The sequence below is a fragment of the Gadus morhua genome, chromosome 5 (assembly GCF_902167405.1).
Source record: "Gadus morhua chromosome 5, gadMor3.0, whole genome shotgun sequence".
Classification (NCBI taxonomy): domain Eukaryota; kingdom Metazoa; phylum Chordata; class Actinopteri; order Gadiformes; family Gadidae; genus Gadus; species Gadus morhua.
This window is the reverse complement of record NC_044052.1, coordinates 25,239,626-25,265,914: the sequence shown is the minus strand read 5'-3', so window position 1 is coordinate 25,265,914 and position 26,289 is coordinate 25,239,626. Positions and strand designations below refer to the sequence as shown.

General features: G+C 43.4%; 1 protein-coding gene across 3 annotated transcripts; it reads right to left on the bottom strand.

Moving 5' to 3' along the window:
- Positions 1-16,332: 16,332 nt before the first annotated feature.
- Positions 16,333-26,086, bottom strand: ldah (lipid droplet associated hydrolase). Of its 3 annotated transcripts, none has more exons than XM_030357087.1 (8): positions 25,740-26,086; positions 24,628-24,774; positions 22,552-22,686; positions 20,684-20,853; positions 20,553-20,615; positions 18,072-18,312; positions 17,847-17,929; positions 16,333-17,605 (listed from the first exon to the last, which is right to left on the bottom strand). In XM_030357087.1, the coding sequence occupies exons 2-8, from the start codon at positions 24,764-24,766 to the stop codon at positions 17,417-17,419; spliced, it is 1,020 nt and encodes a 339-aa protein (XP_030212947.1). In that variant the 5' UTR covers positions 24,767-24,774; positions 25,740-26,086; the 3' UTR covers positions 16,333-17,416. The 3 variants fall into 3 exon arrangements, with proteins under 3 accessions (XP_030212947.1, XP_030212946.1, XP_030212948.1); XM_030357086.1 differs by having other exon boundaries at positions 25,704-26,073; XM_030357088.1 differs by lacking the exon at positions 20,553-20,615 and having other exon boundaries at positions 25,704-26,007.
- Between the last annotated feature and the right edge of the window lie 203 nt (positions 26,087-26,289).

Genomic DNA, 26,289 nt, shown 5'->3' with positions numbered 1-26,289 from the left:
ATGCGTATAGTGCCATGAATTACAAGGCTGTTACTATAACATGACTTCTTGACTGTGGTGGGGCTATTAAGCAGTGCCAGCAAGGAAGACTTTTTGCAAAGCAGCCGTTCTATGCGTAGCCACGCTGGGCATGAATCTGAAATAGAGGGAGGGCCCCTTCTCCACCAAGCAAGCATAGACAGATGAGTTGCCCAATAGTACATTTTACAATTTGGTAAAGCAAAGCCACCAACATTCTTTGCTTTACATAATTTTTTTTTAGAAATTCTAACGGCTTTGTAGTTCCAGAAAAATTATACAATAATGGAATCTAGTTACTTAAAGGAAGACTGAGCAATAAAGCAAGGAATGGATTGAAAAAGATGGAGGAAACGCGGCAGTACAATCATCTTAATAGCGTTAATCTTCCCTACGAGCGAAATAGGAAGAGTCTTCCAGAAATTAATTCCCTGCTTAAGCTGTTCAATTTTGCTGTTCCAGTTCTTTCGTAAGAGGTCCTCAGATTTTTTCGTAACAATAACACCAAGATATGAAAAATGCTCATAAGCCTTTTTAAAGGGAGGGACAATAAATACGTCATATTAACCTCCTTGGACACTGGCATTAACTCTCTTTTGCCCCAGTTAACAGAGAATCCAGAGAGTTTGCCGAAACTGCTAATTAGAGTCAAGAGGGCAGGTATTGATGTTTCAGGACGAGATATAAACAAAAGAATGTCATCTCTATACAACTAACCTCATCTCATGTATCTCAACGGGGTATATTAATTGACTTTGTCTGACACTGGCAGCAAGCGGCTCAATAATTATTGAAAATAAAAAAGGGGAGAGAGGGCACCCCTGACGGGTCCCACGATTGATTGCAAAAGGGCATGAAATGTTTTGATTGGTGATAACAGAGGCAGTTGGGTGTGAATAAATGATCTCAATCCACTTCATAAAGGAGGGTCCAAAACCAAATTTTTCAAGTGTGATCAACATATAAGGCCACTCCACCTGATCAAACGCACGTTGTGCGTCCAGAGAGATTACTACAGCCTCCTCTGTGTGCTCTGTGTACAACACATGAAATAAACGACGCAAGTTAAAATACATATGTCTCCCTGGCATGAAACCTGATTGGTCAGGATGAATAATGGAACTTATGTGCTCCTTTAATCTGTTAGCTAAGACTTTACCCAGGATTTTGGTTTCTATAGGCAATAGTGAAATGGGGCGGTATGATGAGACCAAGTTAGGGTCACGGCTTGGCTTGGGTATAAGTGAAATATTGGCTTTATATAAGGTGGGAGGTAACCTTGAGTTCGACATTGAGTGATTAAGCATACGTATTAAAGGCCCACTATGCAACTTTTTTAGCCAAAATTACATTAAGTATGCAGGTTGAGAGTTATGCTGATGGTTCTGCATCCATTTCTGGGTTGATTGGTGGGTGTGTCATTTACCCATGTCGCCTCTCCAGTGAAAAAGCGCATATGCAACTTGATCTGTTCGGACCGACACAATCCGGATGTGACGCAGCGGAAGTATCCTCGAAAATGTAGTCAGATTGTAGTTTCGAAAATGCTTTACGGCACAGACACACACCCAAACATGGCACCGGCTAGATATAAACAGCCAGTTGCGAGGCAATTGTTGTCCGAGGTAGGAAACCCAAACGCCGCCGTGTTTGGGTGCATGATAGAGTTTAGATCGGGTTAGATTAAATAATCTCGGATATAAATAACGATCTCATCTCATCCGTTTATCCGGGGTCGGGTCGCAGGGGGAGCAGCTCAAGCAGGGGGCTCCAGACTTCCCTTTCCCGGGCCACATTGACCAGCTCTGACGGGGGGATCCCGAGGCGTTCCCAGGCCAGTGTTGAGATATAATCTCTCCACCTAGTCCTGGGTCTTCCCCGAGGTCTCCTCCCCAATGGACGTGCCTGAAACACCTCCAAAGGGAGGCGCCCAGTAGGCATCCTTGCCAGATGCCCGAACCACCTCAGCTGACTCCTTTCTAAGTAAAGGAGCAGCGGCTCTAATCCGAGTTATTCACGGATTACTGAGCTTCTCACCCTATCCCGAGACACCAGCCACCCTTCTGAGAAAACTCATCTCGGCCGCTTTTACCCGCGATCTCGTCCTTTCGGTCATCACCCAACCCTCATGACCATAGGTGAGGATAGGAACGAAGATCGACCGGTAGATCGAGAGCTTTGCCTTGCGGCTCAGCTCTCTTTTCGTAACAACGGTGCGGTAAAGCGAACGCAATACCGCCCCCGCTGCTCTGATTCTCCGGCCAATCTCACGCTCCATAGTACCCTCACTCGCGAACAAGACCCCGAGGTACTTGAACTCCTTCACTTGGGCTAAGGACTCATAAATAACGATAATCGGGTTAAATGGTGTGTCTGGTGTGTTTCCAGCATTCGTAGTGTTGATCAGCAGAGAAATAGTCCGCCAAGACGTTGAGGTTGCTTAGCAGCCAAAGACTCTGTCCATGCAAGTGAACGGAGCGTTCACTCTTCGTCATAACTATCAAACCAAACATCCTTCACATTCACCGAGCGAACATTCTGAAAGTAAAATGCACATTTCTCGCTAAAAATGTTTCCATAAACGCATTTAATGGCGTAACTATGTTACTATTTCCACCCAGAAAAAAGAAAGATGTCGGCCGTATGCTTCTGTGCAAGGGTCACTACTATGGTCACTACAGTAACGAATTGCTTTACGGCACAGACCCACAAACACGGAACCGGCTCGATATAAACACAAGTAACTAATGGATTGTTATATTCATCATAGATCAGCCGACTAAAAAGAGACAGAGAAACCCAATGTCGGAGGAACAGAAGAAGAGAAAAGGGAGACAGACCGACAGAGAGGCCAGACACGAGTAAACGTTGGGCAAGCTTTTCAGGAATAGCGTGAACTGAAAGAAAAAGAAGACTGCAAATCAGACGCCGACTCGGCCGTGTTGCTTTTGAAATAGAAAGTACCCTTGGGTGAACTTTGTCTGCGTAATATTCTTGATTCTGATAGTCTCTGTACACATGTGTTTGCTCAACCATTTTTTTGAGCCCTGTAAAAATTGTTTTCTCGACCGTTTTGTTGTGAGCCCTGTTTGTTTCTAGCTTGCTTGGTTGCAACCATATAAACACCTTTGTTACCATGGGTGTTTTGCTGTTCGTCTGTCTCGTCCCCCAGATACAGACTGAATCCCCGAATCCAGGTTCTTGTTTATTTCGATTATTATGTTGGCCAAACCTCTTACACTGATTGTTCTGTTCAACCTAAGATAAAATAATTATAACCTAGGGTATAAATTCTCCCCGTCAACTATAAAAAATGATGGATTTATGTTTATTGCAATGCAAATACACCATTTTAAAAATGTATAACCTTGCCTACACTTTATGAACATCTATTTCGGACATGGCTCCGCGCATTCGCCGGCTTCTTTGAAAACAAATGCACATGGCTCGCGTAGAAGAAGCATGGGGAAGGGACGTCAACGAGTTGTTACGACAGTGTTGTGAAATATCTACTACGAAGCTTTAGGGGGCGCTGTGTAGAGATATGTGCGTGCCAAAACCAAGAAAACAGCGAAGACATGCCCGAAGTTGCATAGTGGGCCTTTAAGAGAGGCGATAATTTAGAGCTAATTTTTTTGAAAAATTCTATACTGAAAGCCATCTGGCCCAGCTGCCTTATTGTTGGGAAGGGAGGAGATCACTTCCATTATTTATTTTGAATTAATTTCTTTATCTAGTGAAAGAGATGATTCTGCTGATAGTTTAGGTAGGTCCAGATTTTCAAAAAATGTTTCCATATCGTCAGGATCAGGTTCACCTTGTGACTGATAAGACACGTTCATAAAAACCAGCAAAACATTTATTAATTTTTTCAGGGTCTTTCCAGAGAGTGCCATCATCTGACTTAATAGAGTGGATGGCTCTGGAAGCCTGAGTTTGCCTAACCCTTAAACGGGATAGCAACCTATGGGGCTTGTCGCCAAAAAAAAAAAAAAAAATATATATATATATATATAATAATATAATAATAATAATAATTTTTTATATATAATTTATAATAATAATTTATGGTCTCCCACCATATGCGCTGTCATCAGCACAAATGATCTGTCCCTAAAAGTTAAAATCCACCCACCCCCCTGGCTGTTTTTAACAACTTGACCACTGCTTGTACGCAAATGCTCAAGTCCAGGGGTGTCATCCAAGGATTTCTTTACCATCAGGTTGATGGCATGAGCTATGCAGACAGCTTGTTTTAAATGCAGCTCCCTGCCACATGCAAGCATGTTCGAAGCTGCATCAGTAACAAGACAAGTCACCTTGTTCCTGATGCCCCACTCCTCCATAATGGCACCCTTAGCTTCAGCCAAGTTTGTGGTCTGTATGGCTCTGTGGGAAATGCTGAACCCCAAGCAGTGTGGTATTCAGCACACCATCTGCAATAAAGTGGCAGGTGACTGCAAGATAGGCCTCCATATTCATGGACGTCCACATATCTGAAGTTAGGCTGACTGCAGTAGCCTGCTGAACAAGGGCATTGGCCTCCCTTTTGCCTTGGTGGTAGCGTTCCTCCACCATGGCCTTTAAAGCCTGAGAAATCAAGAACACTTTTTAGCATGACTTTTAAAGAGATATATAATGTAGGTTAATGAATGATAACATAATAAATACCTGTCTGGTGGAAAGAACATTCAGGGACAGCCCCCTGAATCCCTGGCCATTGACCACAGTGAAAGGCTGGCAATCCTTCACCACCTCCACCTCCTGGAAGCTGGGCAAAAGAGACAAAGCCAGGGAACAAGCAGTAACCTAATGGAATAGCCCACATCCATTAAAAAAATGGCAAACACCAAAACACACCTGTGCAAGTCCCAGCAGGTGGTGAGGGTGTCGCCTCTTTCTCATGAAGGGCAAGGAAATGCCTCAACATGGAAGATGTATTGTTATTGTAACCAAGACGCTTGTTACAGATTAGGCATTTCACCTATACATACAAAAACAACCAATACAAAATACAACATTAAAAAACATTATGCTACTACTTGCCAAACCAAGCTTAAAAATTAATAGCAGTATGAATAGGCAAAACTTAGATCAAAATGCTCCCAAACAGGCAAAAACCTTCTATTTTTAGCAAACTCCATAATGATCCTGATATGTTGCTTGATACTATTGATGATGCAATGATCAATGCAAACTGTCTCCAACTACTGACAATATCACAGAAATTCGAAAACATATATGGGACATCTTTATAGTCTAAACGATTCTGGTGCCTTAATTTGAGACCATTTAACTTATTTTTATCGTGCTGATTTAAGATATTCTGTCTTGTTTTATACTTTTTTGGCTAGTTATTTAAATAACGTCAAGGTATTAATTCTTAAAGTCAGTTCAAGAGAATAAAATGCTTATTTTAAAAGCCTTTTTGATAGTTATTAATCTTATTTCAAGATATTAATTCTAATAGTCAGCTAATTGAGAGACTAAATTTCTTATTTTAAGTTACTCTGTCTTAAATAAATACATTGCATTGCTTGAAATAAGCTCAGTTTGCTAAAATTCTAGCCTATTTGTCTAGTTTTAAGATACATTATTATTTTCCAGCGGAAACACTTTTATGCTATTTTTAACAATTCTAATGTAGTACTTTTTTCTTACCCCATTGGCAGATTTCTTTCACACACACGCGTGCTGTGTGTGTGTGTGAGCTGCAGGCTGCTTGGCGTGCATGTCTGTGCGTGCGTGCGCTGTGTTTATGCAGTGTCTTGTGCTGCCTTTGTCTTGAAGCGTCAGCATGCGCACGCGTGCTCGTGAGCGTGTGCGTGTGTGTGTGTGTATACGGTGTGTATGTGCGTGCATGCGGTGTATGTGTTTGTGCGTGCTGTGTGTGTGTGTGTGTGTGAGCTACAGGCTGCTTGGCACATGCGCACTGACCAACTTGAGTATCTTGTCTGACAGGCCTGCTATTATATAGTAGTAAGATGTATGCACCGGCAGTATTTTAAGACGCTTTGGGTAAAAGCATCCAGCAAAGGAAAATCTACATACAGTGTTTTCAACCTGTGGTACGGTGGAACATGAGGGTACTGCACGTAGTACGCATACCACTGGTGGTACACGAGGGTATTGCAGGTGGTACTTAGGATGTTATTCATGAAATCGACAAATGTACAATGATGCAAAAAATTATCTTGATAATATACAATTAATTATAAATATTCATTAAATAAAGAATGATGGTTTGTTATTGTTGAAAATAAAAGTATTTCTTTGCGAGTTGCTATGAACAGTCTCATTTTTGTATTGTAAGGTTTTCCATTGATATTTTGTGCTGCTTTGTGTTTGCTGGATAAACAAAGGGAGCATAAGAGGTAGACATATAGTGCTGAGAGTAGATCTCCCTCGACAACGCACGTCATTTGTTTCCCCAGAGCCTGCTGCACCCTCCATGAGCATTCAGGAGACTGGGAGGAACATCACTCTGGTGGGGACGCGGCTGTGCTGGTCAGACGCCCTGCTCTACTGCAGAGACTCTCACTGGGACCTGCTGAGCCTCAGGGGCCCAGAAGACCAGGAGATGGTTGATGAGCTGGTGGCTCTTGCCCCCTTCCCACTAACCAGCCACCTATGGGTGGGCCTGCGCAGGTACTGGCCAGGCCTCAGTTTCTATCAGGCAATCAGAATCCGCTTTATTGGCCAGGTTCGCGTAAACAAACAAGGAATTTGACTTTGGTTAACCCTTTGCTCTCAAAGTACAACACTCATTTACTGTAACCTATTGTTTTAAAAAAAACAAAGAACAGTACGAACACTGTTAAGTTTACAGTATAACAATGCAATAGAATTTAGCAAGACAAGAATATACAATAAAAATTTAAGAGAGGGAAGAAATGGTGCAATATCCGTACAGTCAGAGATTAAGATTTAAATATAAATGTATACGGTCAGAGATTTAAATATAAATATAGTGCAAGGCAGTTCAGTGCATTGGCAATATATTAATAACAATATTGGAATTGAAGAATTCTAATATACATGAGGTAGATGAGCAGAACAGTGTTGATAGACTTTGTTCAGTGAAAGGGTGGGGGCTATTTCTGAGCGTTCAACAGAGTGACTGCTTGGGGAAAGAAACGCTTTATGTCGGCTTGTTTTGGCAAACTGTGCCCTGTATCACCTACCAGAGGGAAGGAGGTTGAACAGTTCGTGGCCAGGATGTGAGAGAGATTTTTGCTGCTCTTTTCTTGACCCTGGAATGGACAGGTCCTGGATGGTGGGGAGGTCAGCTTCAATGATCCTCTCTGCAGTCCTTATTGTCTGTTGCAGTCTGGCCCTGTCCAGTTTGGTGGATGACCCAAACCAGAGAGTGATGGAGGTGCAGATGACAGATTGAATGATGGCTGAGTAGAAGGTGGTAAGCAGCTCTTTAGGCAGATTAAACTTCCTTAGTTCCTTCGTTTTCGCAGGAAGTAAAACACGGCCTCCTTAGTTGTCGCAGGAAGTAAAGCCTCTGCTGGGCCTCTTTCTGGACAGTCAATGTTGGGACATCATTTAAGGTCCTGTGAAATGGTTGATCCCTGGAACCTAAAGGACTTCTCCTAAAGTCCACTGTCATCTCCACAGTCTTGTTGTGGTTTAACACCAGGTGGTGTTGACTGCACCATTGGAACAGCTGTTCCGCCTCCTGTCTGTAAGCAGACTCATCATCATCCTGGAACAAACCAATGACAGTGTTGTCTTCTGCAAACCTCAGGAGTTTTACAGACGGGTTCTTTAAGGTGCAGTCATTGGTGTAGATGGAGAAGAGCAGCGGGGAGAGGACTCACCCCTGTGGGGCACCAGTGCTGATGGACTGGGTATTGGATGATATGCTTCCCAGTCTGACATGCTGCTGCCTGTCAATCAGGAAGCTGATGATCCACTGACAGGTGGTGAGAACCACTGCCTACTGAGTAAGCTTCTGATGTAGGAGTTCAGGGATGATGGTGTTGAATGTCCAGCTGAAGTCCACAAACAGGATCCTGGCATACGTCCCAGGGTAGTCAAGGTGGTGCAGTATGTATTGCAGTCCCATTTGACAGCATCATCCGCCAACCTGTTTGCCCTATATAAAAACTGCAGGGGGTTATGGCCTATCAAGTCCTTTTTGATCTGTGAATCACTTTGTCTTGTGAAATACAAAAGCTAAATATTTGGCCACATTATTCTTCCTTCCAACCAGGTAACTCTTTCATTTATTTTAATGTTGGTAGGTCCCTTTCAGTAAGTTCCTGGTTTTGGATGTCCGGTGACCCGATGGACTTCACCCAATGGGACGATGGCTCACACCATTCCAGCCCCTGTGGGGGCGTGTCCAGTGTGGAACCTTCCACATGGAGGCAACGCTCTTGTGAAGAACATCTGAACTTCATCTGTTACACAGGTCGGTGTCCAGCCTATAGAGCCTTTACCAGCCTATAAAGCCAAATATACATACAATTTCTGCAAAGGCATGCACCAGATTGCATGTTCTACCTGCACAATGGAGTCTCAGATAATATCTTGATGAAGAATCTCCATTTTCAGCCTACTTTTAAACATTTACAAACAGCTGGAAATAGTAGGGAGGATCAAGCTTCCTGTTTGGGAAAATAAAGGTCCTCATAAGTACTATGGTCAAACTAGGAGTGTGAATGAGTGAAATGAGCTGTTGGTCTTTTTCCGCCACTTTCATTAACCTTCTTATATTATATTTATATTTCCACAGGTCAGACAGAAGGAGTGAACAAGTTGCGCTTCTACAGTTCCACAAGAGAGAATCAAACTCGCTGCACCTAACACGGCCTCACTGGGGAACATAGCTGCTGATTCTGACAACGTCCTTAGTAGTAAAGCTTCTGAATGCTGTAGCTAAGAGTGTCTGTGGTAGCTGGCTTGTTCTGCATTTTGTCATTATGGTCATTGTGACAGGCCACATTTTTGATAGCATAGCATATAGGATACATTTACTTCAATATATAATCAATGAACTGATTTATGAACGGATGTAGTTGTCTCATGCATCTATCCTTATATTCAAAATGCGGAGATTGTGACTAGAAGATGGTATCAAAAGACTAGATAAAATATCTGTTGGCTTGTATCTGTGTCTGGCTTAACTGTTTACAAACGGTAGGGTTTTCCCTTAAACTTTGATTAATAAGGTTGTATTGAGGGAATTGAAGAGGGAGTTATATTTATTTATCGATTCGGATGTTCAAATAAGTTCAAACACAGAACTTTGTGAAGTGTAACGCATGTTTTTTTTATATATATATTTATTAATGCTGTCAGTTAAACGCGTTATTAACGGCGTTAACGCAAACCAATTTTAACGGTGTTAATTTTTTTATCGCAATTTTTTTTTGGTAAATATTTGAATTGCTTGGCAGCACTAATATATAGATATATATATATATCCAGACAGGCCTGCGACACATGGCCAGTCAAGGCAGCAGCCTCTGGTCTCCAGGATGGAGGGGGGAGGGGGAAAGGTCGGGGCCCCCAGACCGGGGACGTGGGGCCGGCTGCAGAGCCGCGGGGACGGCAGCTCGAGTCCGAGGAGCCCGTAGGCGTAGGGAGCAGCTGGTGCCTGGGCGGTGGGTGAAGTTGGACCTCAACCGTGATACAGCGATTCTCCGGGCGGGGGTCTGTGGCGGGCGCAGACACGTGTGCCGAGGGATAAGGGTGCTGAAGTAAGGGTGTTACTTCGAAGACAAACAAAATCTAAAATAGAAGAAAAACAGAAAAACCTCCATTCAACCAGTGGGGTACCCTCCATGGCCCCTGACTCTCTGAGGAGGTACCTCCAGGTACCCCCTCCATGCCAGGGCACCCTGAATTTATGTCTATTGCCAGCTCCTCCACCGGGGTCAAGACAATTTGAGGGCCAGGTCCAGTCTGCCGACTGTCTGCCTTTTTACGATTGGCTTGAAAAACTTAAATGCAGGAGTGACCAATATGGTATGACAATTTAAATGCTGGACTGACAAAATATACCAATACGATGGTGGGAAAATACCAGTTTGTATGTTTTCATACTTCATTTTTACTTGATCCGCTGACCGCTTGGGTGCCATCGGAGTGCATATTATTTTTAGAATAAAAGGGTTATGTGGTAGGAACGTTAAGAATGCTTAACTGGGACATTTATAGATTCATTTCTCAAATATTAAGGATCATGCTTTTGACGTGTAACTAACACATTTACGCGGCCAGCGATCCACTGCCAGGCTTTGGTTCTCCGGGTTGCAGAGGCTTTAGCGTTCCCTTTCTTGTGATAATGTCCTTCTCCTCGTCATAGCTCTCCAGGAGAACCTGGAGTTCGATTTCATTGAAATAAGCGGCCCGTTTTGCCATTTCGGGGTTTCCATGATCCATACATCACGTCTTTATAGGTTTGGCGTGGACGCGCACAACCCTGTGTTAACCAACCCCGAGTTGATTGAACTAATGCATAACCTGTGCAGTGGAACCGACAGCTCTGGTCTAGTTGGCACAGGGCCAATCAACCTAAAGATCAGCGTTAACTCTGTGTTTGATAAACCTCAGTTCGTGGAATACCCCACAGTACTCCCGTGTGTTCTAGAATATTTACAGGACATGGCTAAAGGCTGTGTGCGCCTCGCCATTGCGATACATCCACTGTAAACAGATCCAGAGGCGCCGCATCCCATTAGGCATACCAGGCAACTGCCTGGGGCCCCGCAATTGTTTGGGGGCCCCGGGCCACGGGGGGGGCCCCCTAGAGCCAAAAAAAAAAAAAAAAAATCGCTCCAACCCCCCCCCCCCCCATCAACAATCCTCTGCCTAGGGCCCCCACACTACCTAGAATCGCCCCTGAACAGATCGCATGGTACCGTGGCTGCAAGCTGCTCAGGACCACACCCCCACCCTCCTCCTTGACCCGCCTCTCTCCTCCTCATTTGCATTATAGCTACAGACACCAAAACAGCGCATTCGGGGGAAGCTCAATGTGCGACTGGCTCGGAGTGGCTGTAACTCTGCACCACGGCTGAATTTCGGGAACGTCTTTGAATACTGTGTTAGTGGCCCACTAATACCTATATTAAAGCATCCATAAAATAGTATGTCATGGGACCTTTAAATACCCAAAACCGGGTTATATTCCAAATTTAACCTGCGCAAAACCTGCTCCGACCAGGTTTGATTCAGAGCATATGTTTCCATAGTATCTAACATATGGTGTCCATTTCGGAGCGGAAAACCTAGGGTTACCGCAAACCCTGTATTAAATTACCTGGTTATGTCATAGAACCTGCTTTGTGGAATACCCCACTGGCTATCTGTGGGTAACTTCTCCTTTAAGGTGGTTCCGGGTGGGTGGAGCTACACAATCAGCCCAATCAGTGTGGGGTAGATATAAGGCTCACCAGTCTGCCCATGGCTCTCTCCCTCTCCAGACATCAGTTGACTTTTGTTAAACCATTATTTTTGGTTACCTTTTGTTTATCAATAAATTATGATTACTTTTGCATTTAAACCTTGGTGTGTGTCCCTATTTGTTATGGCCAAGAGCCGGGCCGTGACAGTATACATGCATATATGTATCTATATATGTATGTATGACTTAATAACCTTTATAAGCATTTGTCACGACCCCACTGGTATCTAGGGAGACCGGCTCTCTGTCTAGGCAGGAGTCGAGACACATACGTGGTATAACCACAGCTGGTAGGCAATAGCTTCCGGGGCACGTGTGTAGTGTCTCACCTGGGTTCCTGGTGAGCGCTGGTCCTTCTCTCTCTTGCTATGGAGATAGCCCAAGCGTTGGGGTGAACGGTAGCTGTCTCGTTCAGTTATTGTTTTACATACTTAGACAAACACTTGACAAACAAAGACGGTGAAGGGGCGGTCACGTTCCCCCGTTGGACTCCTTAGCTCTGGTGTGTACTGGCATCTGGGTGAATGGCTTTACAAAGTCTTATCCTGCCAGGGTGTAACCACTGGCCACCATGCTGTGTATATCCCCCATCTTGGATCCCCCAGGTGACCACAATCAACCAATCAAGGGAGCCACTCCCACTGTTACCATGACCACCAGTTACCAACCAGCTTAACCTTACCCAACAGTAGGATCGTGACACATTGGTCCCGCTTTAGATCCCGTGCCTGCAAAATGCATAATTAGCAGTTTAATAAAAGATTTATTAACCTTAAAGGTTGTATCAGCGATTCTGATTGCCCTGACTTCCTTTGCGAGATTACAAACAAACAGAGCCAGCTAGCCCCTCCCTCCCGTGATTTTGAAAATGATCATGGACGCGCATTTTCATGAATGTGCAAGAAAATGCAACAGGAATTTGTAGCTACCACTTTGCGTGCACGAGCGCAAAACACCACAACACCCACCCCTTGTCTGTGATTGGTTGGAACGCTGTTTATTTTGATTTTTAGGCGTTGGTAGTACCATTTGTTTTTGTGTGCGATCTTGGTCCCTAGGCTGCCTAGAGAGACGCAGTTTTTTGACAGCCTGCTTATGGGACGGGCAGCTAGCGAATCATGAGGAAAAAGCAGATGAATGTGATACTTTATGTTTCAATCAGAATCGCTGATACAACCTTTTAATAAGCATAAAAAAATGCTACATAAAGTTTTAACAATGACATAATAGGTAAGTTAGTAAGAATCAATAAATGGGTTTGTAATGCTTTTATTACCAACTATACGAAACTGATAAGACTGATAGTCTTATTAACACCAATTAATTTTAATAAGCATATAATTAGTGTCTTATTACCTAACAAAGGCGCCTTATTACAAGGACCTTAATATAAAGCGTTACCTAGACATTATACACTATATACACACTATATGTACAGTAGAGACCCAGTATATATTATATACATCACATACATTATATATATTTATTACACGGCTCTTCTCAATGCTTTGGAACGCTCCGTTCACTTGCATGGGCCTTCCGGCGGTCAATTTTTCTTTGATAATTGACCGTTGCTAAGCATATATTGATCGGCACCTATGTCAAGGAAAATTGATTTTTGCCATCTTTCGTATCACTCCACAAGTAGTCCGGTAACTTATCAACCCCAGCGTATTCTGTTGCTAAGCGACGTCAATGGCAGACTATAGCCGTTTCTCAATACCAAGTACGCACACACATATATATATATAAATATATATACACACACATATACATATATATAAAAGAAAAGTGGAATTTGAGGGTGAAACCCTGTCGACTCCCGTTCTTTCTGCACCCGCCAGCGAGCGCCCTCACATGGACAGAGATGTGTTACCAAAACCAGTTCAGAAACCGGAAGTTACCGGAGAGCGCCAGTTATCTTCCTATTAGACATTAGTCGTTTCTCAATACCAAGTAGTACGCAAACTTCGGATTTGCAGACTTGGAAGTTTGAACTTGGCAAGTTAGGGTTAAGGTTAGAATGTGATACAAACTTCCGAGGACGGGAGGAGGCACCTGCAATTGAGCCGTCGCTGAGTTCCGTCCTTAGAACGCAGATGAGACAATGACATTCCAGCCCAGACTATCCTGTGACATCAGCTCGGACAACTCCATTGAAAACAACAGGGAGGAGGCATAATATAACAATTTAATGGTGGATTTATGTTGCTTGTGTAAAAAAAATATAACATGGTCAAACGATGTGCTTGGGGTAAATGTAGCACGGAGAGTCGTTATCCCGAGTGGGTGCAGAATGGGGTATATTTCATCCCTTTTCCCAAGACACAACAGGACAAGAAAACGTGGAATGTGGATCAGACTGTGTGACAGGCCAGAATACCAAATTAATTTAAGCTTGTCACCTTCTCTAGGTATTTCTGAAGTTTTGAATACACCCTTCCATAGCGTAACGGTACGGCCACACCAAACGCGTTAGAGTCCCTTTCGATTGCTCCTGGAAGAAGAAATGTAATATTTTTCACCCAAAACTTCTCCAAAACCTGCTTTGATATACTGTCAGCTGCCATTTTTCCATATGTTTTTGTTAACTAGCCTGGCTTGTTTGTCCGCGTTCGTCATGGTAACGACTGGGGGCGTGACTTAGCGACAGGTCAATTGGAAAAGCAGCGGACTCGATGACGTCACCACCTCAGCTCGTCTGTTATGCCGCCTTCGAAACGGTCTGAGTTTCCGGGAGGTTCGGACCTTAAGCTCGGAGGAAAGTGCTTTGAACGCTCTGTTGGGCCGGAGTTTTTGCTCAGTGTTTCGTGCGGAAGTAGAGCTACCCGAGTCCTCTGAGATCACGTCACAACACAGCAAGCACTAAGAGGCAAACTTAACATCCAGTCTAACATTTTCATAACGATAAATTATAGATTACAATTATAAACATCACCTGAGAAATTCTCGCTCATGTTCAACCATCTCTATCAGTTCTAATAAATTATTCATCTGATTAAGCAAAGAAGCGCAAAGAGCTCCCTGCGGGCATCCATCATTTTAGTTGTTATGAAGTCTCACGAATGATCTGTTTTTCCGGTTTTATGTCATAGCCTACGCAATTCTGAGAGCCGTTTCCTGAACGCTCTTATTTCGGAAGAAGGGAAGGTTTACATAAAGACACGTAAGAGCTTCCGAACCTCGTAGCTGTTTTGAGGCGGCATTAACTGTGCTACGGCCTCATGTAGGCATTAAAGGCGCGTTCATCCTGATGGGGATAACGAGATAACTTTCCCCGGCAGCGACCGTTCATGTGCACTGCGTTGTACGTCCACACCAGGAGCGACCATAGCGTCAAAGACGCTTTGGTCGCTCACAAAGTTTCGCTGCGAATTTTTCTGTTCGCTTTGGTCGCTCAAGTCGCTCATGACGTACAATTCAATTATGCAGACTCATTTAAAGGAGCCGTATGCGTTTAGTAGGCCCTACAGACAGCCATATCAAATAGTGAACTCTCCCATACACCTTGGCCATATTGCCGAGACGGTTTTGCTTGTTCGATAAAGTGCTTCGACAACAAGTAGGACAGTGATTCCCCCCAATATACAAAAAATCCTAAAATGTAGGCTAATTACAACCGAGAACAAAAAACCCTGCGTGCTGTAGTAGTTAAAATATGTTTCACTGATCTGGATCTGCAAATCATGATCTGCACTCATTCGTCGCATTCAAAACAAATAGACATTAGCGCACATGGCTAATTTGCATACGTGCACAGGACTGGTTGGCTCCGCAAGGCAAAAAATGGAACATATCTATCTATCTAGGCCTTTCTGTCTATCTATCTATCAACGCGTGTCTAGTTTTAATGTGATGTATTGTGTGTATGTCCAGTCAGACTTGTTCTGTGTGGTATTGTAGGCTATGTCCTGTGTGGGACGAACCACCTAAATGGATTCCCGACGATTTGTGTCGTTTGGTATTAATAAAGACTTGACTATCTATCTAGACTATTTAATTAAAAATTATTCACCTCAGGCTCCGTGAATAGTGGGGAATAGAGGGATAAATGACAAGGGATATATCTCTTGTCTTTTATCCCTCTATTCCCCACTATTCACGGAGCCTGAGGTGTGAGCCTCGTCTTGTCGATTAGTTTGTTTATGTGACGATTTCAAAAACTTTTTTGGTTTTGTTTAAAGCATGCTACACGCGATTGGTTGGTTAGATTGGTGGCATGGAGAGCAAATTATAATGATTCCCGCTTAAATACGAACGTTCTAGATGTAGCCTATAAATACTCCCGCTTATCATCACTTGATATCCAAACCACTATGGCGTTTCGATCTCTGAACTGAAAAAGGGTTGGGTCGTACAACACCGGGTGCCCAGTTACAGCCGCGATTAATACTTCAGCCGACATTTTGTTCAGTGAGTGAATAAAGGTAGGTAGGAACCAAAGTGCCTGCCGATGTTCCCTGGGATCCACGCAAGCGAAGAGCGTCTACATTCCGATTGGCTGTCAGTGTTTGGTCGCTGAAGCGAATAATAGTCATTTGCATAAAGTTAAAAAGTTTTCAACTTCTTTTTGACGCTCTGGTCGTTCAACTTTGGCCGCTGGTAGCGTTGGTCGCTTTGGTCGCTTTGGTCGCTCTTGCCCATAGAAAGTGAATGACTTCCGGCGATTTGGTCGCTCAATTCGCTTCTGGTGTGGACGGACAGTTAGGAATCTAGAAGTTCTTCACCGCAGGGATTTTTTATCCGATAAAAAAAAAGCATGTTGTATTGCCACTGTATGGAAGGCAGCACTTGCCCTTATCTAGAGCTGGTTAGCCAGTACACAATGTTTAAAACTGAACAAAGTCGATGCAAACAGACGTTACAACGTAAATCAATCGTAGAGTATGTGATATAATGGTTGATTCTTTTATATTGATTAAAACTTTCAAGTTCCGCCATGTGCATGCGCGTCACAAGTAAACCATACGTCAGCAACTGGACAACTCTGTTATCAAAATCTGGCCCAAGTTGCCGAACAGAGGTAGAATAATAAGAGCGTCATAAGGTGTCGTTCACGAGAACTTTCCGATGTCGCTAAAATGTTTTCAGTGATGTGAACGCACCAATACTACTACTCCTTAACAATATAAACAAATTATATAAAACAAAACCCCACCCTTTCATTTCATAATTTATATATATATATAAAATTGTAACTAAAACATGTTAATCCGCTGGTCCACTAGGTGGCAGCAGCCGCATGTTTCAAAACCAACCTTGCATTGCATTGCATACCTCGGGTGTAGTGTGGAGAGGGTAAGGCTGTTTTATTAGCAGGCCAGTATTGCCCGTTGCCGTGCGCTAGCCTAGCACGAGTGAACTCTGCAACTAGAAGGACTGAATGAAATGTGTTGAAAACTATCTCCAATGATAAAGAACACCAAGGCTAACTTGGGAATCAGGCCCTACGTCCAAAATTCCGAACTACCCCTTTAAGGCTGGAGCTGACTGGTGTGATAAATTTGGTTGCAGTAATCTTTAGGCAGTCCAGTCTATCAAGGTTTATCACATTACCATAATCATCATAATGCACATCATAATTATCCAAATTTCCCATTCGGGATTAATAAAATGCAATTTAATTTTATCTTAATCTGTAAATAAGTCTGACTGTATGATTTAAGCGCTATCATTTATGAATCATTTGTTAGGAATGGCATTGCCATCCATCAGCTATTCCCTCACTGATTCACTTGTTTTTTGGTTCTTTCTTCTGCTCTCTCCCTCTGTACAACTCTTGATTTAAGAACGTAACTTAATACATTTATTTATACAGCACTGCATTTAAAAAACAGTCTCCAGTCATCAGACTTCTTCTTCAGATTTTACCCGCACAGACCAAAGTTTGCTTTTCCTATTGGATCCGGTACATGGAGTCATCGAGTTCCTCACTCACATATTCCCTATATGATATTAGTATCAAGGACCAACTCATGACCTCAAATCATTGGACAGCCATTCGATAACCATCCCTGCAACGTCCTTTCCCGTGTCCAGTACGAAGGCGTGGCGGAAGCCATTTCTGCAAAGTCTTATGTCTCCACTGGGAAAGTCTTTCTTGATGTCGTGATAATACTGGACAGGACACCAGTGGTCCGCCGCCCCGTAGTAAAACACAAGCTGAAGAGGGAGAAGTGGTTTCTAATATTATGCCAGTAACATACAGTGGCCCATAAGTTGTGATTTTATACTATTTACATTACTACAATTGTTCTGTGTGATACCAGTAAAACATGCATGGGGAATGACCACCACAATACAAATACTGAACCATGCACTTTTAGACCAAGTCCCAAACTCTGGTTTTGCAATTAAATAAATTGGCACAGGCATACAATCTGAAATAATTGGTTTCCCTTACCTTTTTCAAATTATTTTTAATTGTCAGGTTATCTCTTTCCAAAACACCTTTCATCTCCTGACCGCCCATGTACATAGCATTGGCTGAAAAAGACAAAACAGATCAATAGAGTAATAAAAACACATGCTTTTATTTGACTGCCTTTGCCCATTTTTTGTATTTCCTATAAAATATAGATACATTTTGTATTCCCTGGAGTGAAAGCTATGTTGTAATAAAACCGACCTGCGCAGTCCCCGCTGAGCAGGTCGACGGTGGGAGCCACCACCGTGCTGTCCAGGGATTGGATGCGGCTAAAGGCCAGCTTCACCAGGGCGGTCTTCAGCCTTTCAGGCAGCAGCGAGAGCAGGAAGAGTGGCAGGTAGGCCAGGTAGCGCATGTGGCACAGGGCGGGGGTCAGGATGCGGCCCTGGGGGGTCTGGGCCATGCGCTCGATGGTGGGGAACAGCATGACAGCCTTAAGGACCTGGAGATGATATCAAGGATGTTATTGAGGAAGGGCAGGTATTCCACATATTCTACAACTATGCCAAATACATTCCTCTGGGTTTTATTATCCAGGGGGATGAAACCAATCTTAATCAGTACCGTCTGGGACCCTTTTAATGAAATGGAAAGATTGAACTCTGGAGTTGGACTGATGCAGTTTGTTGGAAGTATTAGGGTTAGGGTTAGTATTATAGGGTTAGGGTTAGTATTGTATGCAGTATTATATGTGCAGTTCTGGATAGTAACGGATTACATGTAGCGGCGTTACGTATTCAGAATACAAATTATAGCTAACTCTATTCGCTTACAGTTACAATTTAAATTGTTGGTATTTAGAATACAGTTACATTGTTGAAATCAATGGAATACATGACGATACTTCTGTTTCAGGAATTTATTCGTGCTTTCACACCAACAGCATTTAGTACGCACTAAACGAGTTTGGTCCCTTGGTTCGGTACGTCTGCGTTGGTGGGAATGCAACCACCTCACTTCGATGTGAACCAAACCAGCCGACCGAGACCTCCCTGAACAGCTGGTCTCGGTTCGCTTCCAAACGAACCCTGGTACGGTTCGCTTGAGATGTGAAAGCGAACGCACCACGGTCCGATCCAGTTCTACAAAGAATACGCCTTTTTGGACCCTAACCCTAACCCTAACAGGCACCCACTCAGCTGCGCGCATTATGGGAATTATTGTGCGATTGGCGGCAACTCCAAGACTAGCAGCAAATTTTCGGACCGTCTGGGAATTTGGACAGACACCCACAGAAAACGGATGCCGGAAAACACACATAAAAATGGCGATGAATTTCACAAATTCAGCAACAGAATGAGGGAGAAGGAGCTCGAGGGTTATCACAACGAGTGCCACCCACTGGATATCCATGATTATTTAGCCTGCTTTCACAGATGCTTTCCCCAACTCTCTTATCTTTACTCCGCCCCAGACCTTTTCTTCCAATGATTGAACGCTTCATAACTTTTTTCAGTAAAAAAAAGGTTTGATGTAATAGCAAATATCTTTCGCATTAACATACCCTTATAGTCTTTCTTCCACTACAGAAAATTATATTAAATAGTGACCTTTCAGGGAGACTTGGGCCTAACACATTCAGCCAGTTTGAACAGAAGAACACACCAGAATAGGCCTGTTTAGTAAGCAGGATTTGATGCTGCATTCCTACACTTATAAAATGCAATTCAATGTGGAAGTAATCCAAGTATTCGGAATACAATACTCAGATTGAGTGATGAAACGGAATACGTTACATATTACATTTTTGGGCATGTATTCTGTATCCTAGAACTGCATACATTTTAAAAGTATCCTTCCCAACACTGTATATGAGTGCAATGTATTATATGGAATCATCATCAATGTGTGGGGGTGGAATCAACGGTTACAGAGCTGCTTTGTGCAGATTGGCTGTAGGCTGATAGGAAAAGTTAGGATGGAAATATTAGTTATTTTCGTCCATTTTGACGAAAATGATTGTGATTATGTGGTAAGATATTGGTATTACGATTATTCATTGCGATTAACAGATTATCGGTTCAATTTGCCAAACAATTAATTTTGCAGCCCTGATATACTCCTTTATAGCAATGTTACAATGAAATAAATTATGTTCAGCGACCGTTCATGTGCACTGCGTTAGGAATCTAAAAGTTCTTCACCGCAGGGATTTTTTATCAGATAAAAAAAAAGCATGTTGTATTGCCACTGTATGGAAGGCAGCACTTGCCCTTATCTAGAGCTGGTTAGCCAGTACACAATGTTTAAAACTGAGCAAAGTCGATGCAAACAGAGATTACAACGTAAATCAATCGTAGAGTATGTGATATAATGGTTGATTCTTTTATATTGATTAAAACTTTCAAGTTCCGCCATGTGCATGCGCGTCACAAGTAAACCATACGTCACCAACTGGGCAACTCTGTTATCAAAATCTGGCCCAAGTTGCCGAACAGAAGTAGAATAATAAGAGCGTCATAAGGTGTCGTTCCCGAGAACTTTCCGATGTCGCTAAAATGTTTTCAGTGATGTGAACGCACCAATACTACTACTCCTTAACAATATAAACAAATTATATAAAACAAAACCCCAGCCTTTCATTTCATAATTTATATATACAGTGTATATATAAAATTGTAAGTAAAACATGTTAATCCGTTGGTCCACTAGGTGGCAGCAGCTGCATGTTTCAAAACCAACCTTGCATTGCATTGCATTTTGAGGGACTTGCCGTGTCTCATCAGCTTTTATAACTGTACACACCTGCAATATGAAGAACAAGAAGTGAAACTGGTTTCATGTGGTGATTCTATGGCAGAACTTCAACTGACCTGGAGCTCAGGATTTCTCTTCATCATATCCAGAATGATGTAGCAGCCGATGGAGTGACCCAGCAGAACCAGGCGGGTTTCCTTGGGAACATGCTTTCTTAGGAAGGCCAGTTTGTGCTCAATCTGCCCATTGATCCCGAATATGTCGCCCTCTTCGATGAAAGAGGCATCTAAACAAAGACACAGAAAAGCACCAGTAACTTTGTTGTGTGTGTATGAAGGCTGCTCCATGCATCCTCACCTGGCCAGAGTCAGACTGACCCGGGCCTGGGTGAGGCTGCACACCTGTTAAGGACCCAGAGTGCACAGGTTAAACCAGCCCCCTCACTGAGGTAGGGCCCCCGAAGCAGCCCCCTCACTGAGGTAGGGCCCCCGAAGCAGCCCCCTCACTGAGGTAGGGCCCCCGAAGCAGCCCCCTCACTGAGGTAGGGCCCCCGAAGCAGCCCCCTCACTGAGGTAGGGCCCCCGAAGCAGCCCCCTCACTGAGGTAGGGCCCCCGAAGCAGCCCCCTCACAGAGGTAGGGCCCCCGAAGCAGCCCCCTCACAGAGGTAGGGCCCCCGAAGCAGCCCCCTCACAGAGGTAGGGCCCCCGAAGCAGCCCCCTCACTGAGGTAGGGCCCCTGAACCAGCCCCCTCACTGAGGTAGGGCCCCCGAACCAGCCCCCTCACTGAGGTAGGGCCCCCGAACCAGCCCCATCACTGAGGTAGGGCCCCTGAACCAGCCCCCTCACTGAGGTAGGGCCCCTGAACCAGCCCCCTCACTGAGGTAGCGCCCCCCGAACCAGCCCCCTTACTGAGGTAGGGGCCCTGAACCATCGTCCGGTAGCATTGTCTGCAAACATTACAATAAACCGTCTTTCAACAGCACCCGCCCGCGTCCTAGGAGGAGTGAGGCGGCCCATAGGGGGAGTGAGGCGGCCCCTAGGGGGAGTGAGGCGGCCCCTAGGAGGAGTGAGGCGGCCCCTAGGAGGATTGAGGCGGCCCCTAGGAGGAGTGAGGCGGCCCCATAGGAGGAGTGAGGCGGCCCCTAGGGGGAGTGAGGCGGCCCTTAGGGGGAGTGAGGCGGCCCCTAGGAGGAGTGAGGCGGCCCCTCGGAGGAGTGAGGCGGCCCCTAGGGGGAGTGAGGCGGCCCCTAGGGGGAGTGAGGCGGCCCCTAGGGGGAGTGAGGCGGCCCCTAGGAGGAGTGAGGCGGCCCCTAGGGGGAGTGAGGCGGCCCCTAGGAGGGGTGAGGCGGCCCCTAGGGGGAGTGATCCATTTAGATGACCAAATAAACTAGTGCTGTCAGTTAAACACGTTATTAACGGCGTTAACGCAAACCAATTTTTAACGGCGATCATTTTTTTATCGCGATTAACTCAACTCTTTTATTTTTAAAAAAATATATACATATATTATTATTTCCTTTTTTTTTTTGGGCTCAAAAGAAAGAAGCAGTAGCCTGACTGTTATGTTCAAGGCAGTATGTTTGTATGTTCATCGTTTAATTGCACTATAGGCTTTTTTTTTGTATCGTCCTGTTTTGACCAGTATATGCCAATGTTGTTATCGATAAAAAACATTTGCACAAGGCAAGCCGATGCACTTCTCCATGTTAATTAAAATTAGCATTAAAATAAGAAAAATTAATGGGACAAAGAAATCAAGGGATATTTAGCATAGAAAAAGAATTTGCGATTACGCACGATAAATCGTGAGCTAACTATGGCATTGATGCGATTAATCGCAATTAAATATTTTAATCGCTTGACAGCACTTAAATAAACATTTGCATCCAAGCCGTAACCCTTCATAGATATAAAGGGCTTATTTCACACTCCACTGGCACAGATATGCATACTCTGATAAGGATAAAATGTGTGGTACCTTACCCTCAACCATGTCCATGGAGACTGGCGGGTCGCAGTGGCCGGCATGGCTCACAGCCCACACTGGATGTCGAAAGCCAAAAGAAGCATGAAGAGCCTGCATAAAGGTCTTGTAGAAACCCACGATGCCAGGGTTACCTGGAGGAGTTAGAGGTGGACAACATTGCTAAATGTCTGACCATTACACTTTAAAAACTGCATGTTAGAGCATATATGACAGAAACTATTTACAGCCAAGCAGGGTATATAGTCACATTTTGTCTTTGTATACGTTTCCCCATGCATGATTCCCTATTTCTTTTTGTTCTGTAGTCTATTTCTTGGCCAAAGGGAATCCGGAAAGTCAAGAATGGGGAATAACAAGAATTACGACCGTCAAAAATATGTTATTATGCAAATACGGTGGGCAGCTTCATGAAGTCTACTAATTACCATGGGTTGATCAGGACACACTTAAGACAATAAGGCTTCACTATTAAAGCCAAGATGATGGATGTCAAACCACCAGGTTAGGGTAAGGCATGGTGTCCACTTGTCCCCAGACGGGGTTGTTAACCCTTATGTACAGTTCAGTTAAGAGTAAACAGGCATTATCATGATAAATACAACTGTAGAAACAGCAAGTAGTCACATTCAGGACTAGCTTATTCTGACAACTCAGCTTCCATGGTAATCGGGTGATATGCGGCTTAATCATTTAAAGACAGTTGTCTATCGTTTTTCTACCATAGCATGCATTTATACAGTTTAAATCCTCTAAAACAACTGACAACGAAACAACTGGCCAGTACAATCAATATGCACTTTAATAACGATCATCCAGTAGGAATTACTAGACTGCATCCTGTGATAGACCTACCCACTAGGGCTGTAACGATACACCAACTCACGATTCGGTTTGTATCAAGATTTTTGACCCACGGTTCGATACATCCCACGATTTTTTTAAATTTAAACAGCATTTTATTTTAACAACACTAATATAACAATTAACTTAATGTAACATTTAATAACAAATAATTTGGAACACTGAACAGATTTGAACAAAAAGAATACTATTAAAGTATAGCTAAATTAATCAATAACCAAAGATGCAGTGGGAGGATGCTTGCAGGTAGGCAAAAACCCTCAACTAGTTTGGTTGGTTTAGTCAAATATCCTATTAGCGCCTCTTATTAGGCTATTTAGCTTAAATAATGACATAATCAGGCCGTATAGAATGCAACATGTTTAATAGCCTAACTTTCAGTAGATGGGAAAAAACATGAACGCCTAACATGAACGTCGCAATTACGAGGCATAGTGTTACGAATAGCGTAGGCCTATGTGTGTGCGCGAGAATGGCAGTGTGCGTATGTGTGTGTGTGAGTGAAGTCAGCGAGTGAGTGGACGAGCGAGGAGAGCGAGCGGTAGCGCGTGTGTCTAGTGAAGAAGCGAACGAGTCCGGTAGAATAAAGTACCCATCCTGTCAATAATCGGTGGCCGCTTCATTCCGACCTATAAGCGGACAAACTGCCGGTCAAATCACACAAAACAATAGAGACAGGATCACACAGGCAATTTTTTTCGCGCTTGGCCCACTCTGGATAAATGTCGTTCATATCGCATATGAGGACTTCGACGGCATCTCGTCGCAAACTTACGGCATCGATAAGAGGGGGCGCTGTCAGCAGACTATTATTTAGACAAATTATTAGCAAAGTTCAATCGGACAATTTGACCGGAGAGTTAGAAAGGGCGTATCGCGCTTCTGCCTTCTCACACCGCGAGACAGGTTCGTGGCTTTGAGTGTCGCGATTTCGGTTTCGATACGCGTATTGTTACAGCCCTACTACCCACCCACCTCGTTTGAATCATTTTTTCCATTCTTTCCATTTCCCATTCTTTCCATTCGCGATTTCGACTTCTGGGATTCTTGACATTCGCCATAAACATGTTTTTTTTTTTTTAAAGTGACCACAGAAATAATTAATAAATAATGCTGAAATACATAAACAGGACAATAAATACATAAATTCATCATGTAACAATAAGAGTTAACAAACGGCAGGTCAGAATCTGAACATGGGGCAAACTAACCAGGGATGACCAGAAACAGAACCTTGTGTTCATGGTTCAGGTGAGCCGGGCCAAATCGGAGGACCTCTGTGACGGCACCGCAGCAATAGATGAAATCAGTCCGTGATAGGCTGTTCCCCTCTGTCCCAGCGGACTCCATAACCCAGCCTACACAACAGAAGAGATTGGTAAGTGGTTGATGATGAAACATTCCTCACTTAATGATTTTTCTTTTTTTTATCTATGTTTTCAGCTCAGTAGCCTACATCATAAATGAGTGTTCATTAACCAGCCAGTATTTGCATGGATTGGTGTGAATCAATTGTTTAATAGGTGGATAGAAGATTGAAAGACAATAATGCAAGCTTGTAACTAATAACATAGTAATAGTCTGAATACAAAGCAGTCCAGTTGTGTTATACTATTAATTACAGAACAAGTATCTCCACGAAAGTGTGCAATTCTATTTATTACAGAACATGGTAAAGTATAATTTAGTTGAGATGACAATAAAGATAAGGATGAGAGGTATCACACGTTTGTCAAATGTTACATCGAATTAAATATTTCCAGCTTAATATATCAATCGCTTCAAGGAGGTTATTGTACATACATCTTATAGCCTACTACTTATGTCATACGAAGCAGCTACATTAATAAATCGATTATAGGTGAGACTTTTTCATTTATGTCATCAAGCAGCAGTCGGAAATGACTCAGCCGAGTAGGCTACCAAACACAGAGTGGACCAGTCAGGTTTTAGATTAGTTATAAAGCGTTACCTTGTCCGGTTGCGATTATAAAGATATAAAGCGCTACCTTGTCAGATATGACTCTAAAGATATAAAGCGCTAGTGAATAGTGGGGAATAGCATAGAATTGTCCCCACTATTCACGGAGCCCGAGGTTCACGTGTAGCATATACTAACAAGATAATATAAAGCGTTACATGGTCAGGTTGTGATTATAAAGATATAAAGCATTACCTTGTCATGTTTTGATATAAAGTCATAAAGCGTTACCTGTATGGTTGTGACTAAAAAGATATAAAGCGTTAACTATCAGGTTATATATAGATATTAGGTATAAAGCGTTACCTTTCTGGTTTTGATTATAAAGATATAAAGCGTCACCTGGTCAGGTTGTGACTGTATGATATAAAGCGTGTGCAGACGCTTCCTGGTTGGTAGATAGGCCCCTCCCACTCCTACCCAGTAGGCGTTCTCATCTCAAACCGGAAACCGGATGGTGAATGGCGAGGGAGAGGGCGGGACTTTCAGTGCCTGCCAATAGTGGTGAGAGAGGGGATGGCTCTCCGATAAAGGGATACTCAGTTCCGTTACATGTTTCGGAATTGCTTTGTCAAATAATTTGTTTAAAAATGTCCTTGTCGTTGTGGTTGTTGTGATTCTTTTAATGTTCTTATCAGCCTCTCATGCGGCTGTTAACTGGCGTACACAACTCATAGGACGAGAACGGAAATTTCGTTGAGGTAGTCCGGGATAACGCTAACAAGCAGGATCCTCTCTCGGTCTACTTTTCAATCCTCTGAAGATGACTGGTTAATGCCAGGGACCAGGGTGGGTTGTAGGGATTTACAATGTATTGTAATGTTTGTTAGATGTGTGTGCGTGTGCGTGTGTGTGTATATATGTATATATATATATATATATATATATATAT

What these genes read in the sequence shown, in the direction of transcription:
- ldah (XM_030357087.1), bottom strand. Translation starts at nt 24,766, where the DNA reads ATGGAGTCCGCTGGGACAGAGGGGAACAGCCTATCACGGACTGATTTC. An exon ending in AAAATGCAATGCAATGCAAG is followed by an intron (nt 18,313 to 20,552) that starts GTTGGTTTTGAA and finishes TATCATCTCCAG; the next exon opens with GTCCTTAAGGCTGTCATGCT. An exon ending in TTAAAAATAATTTGAAAAAG is followed by an intron (nt 17,606 to 17,846) that starts GTAAGGGAAACC and finishes CTCCCTCTTCAG; the next exon opens with CTTGTGTTTTACTACGGGGC.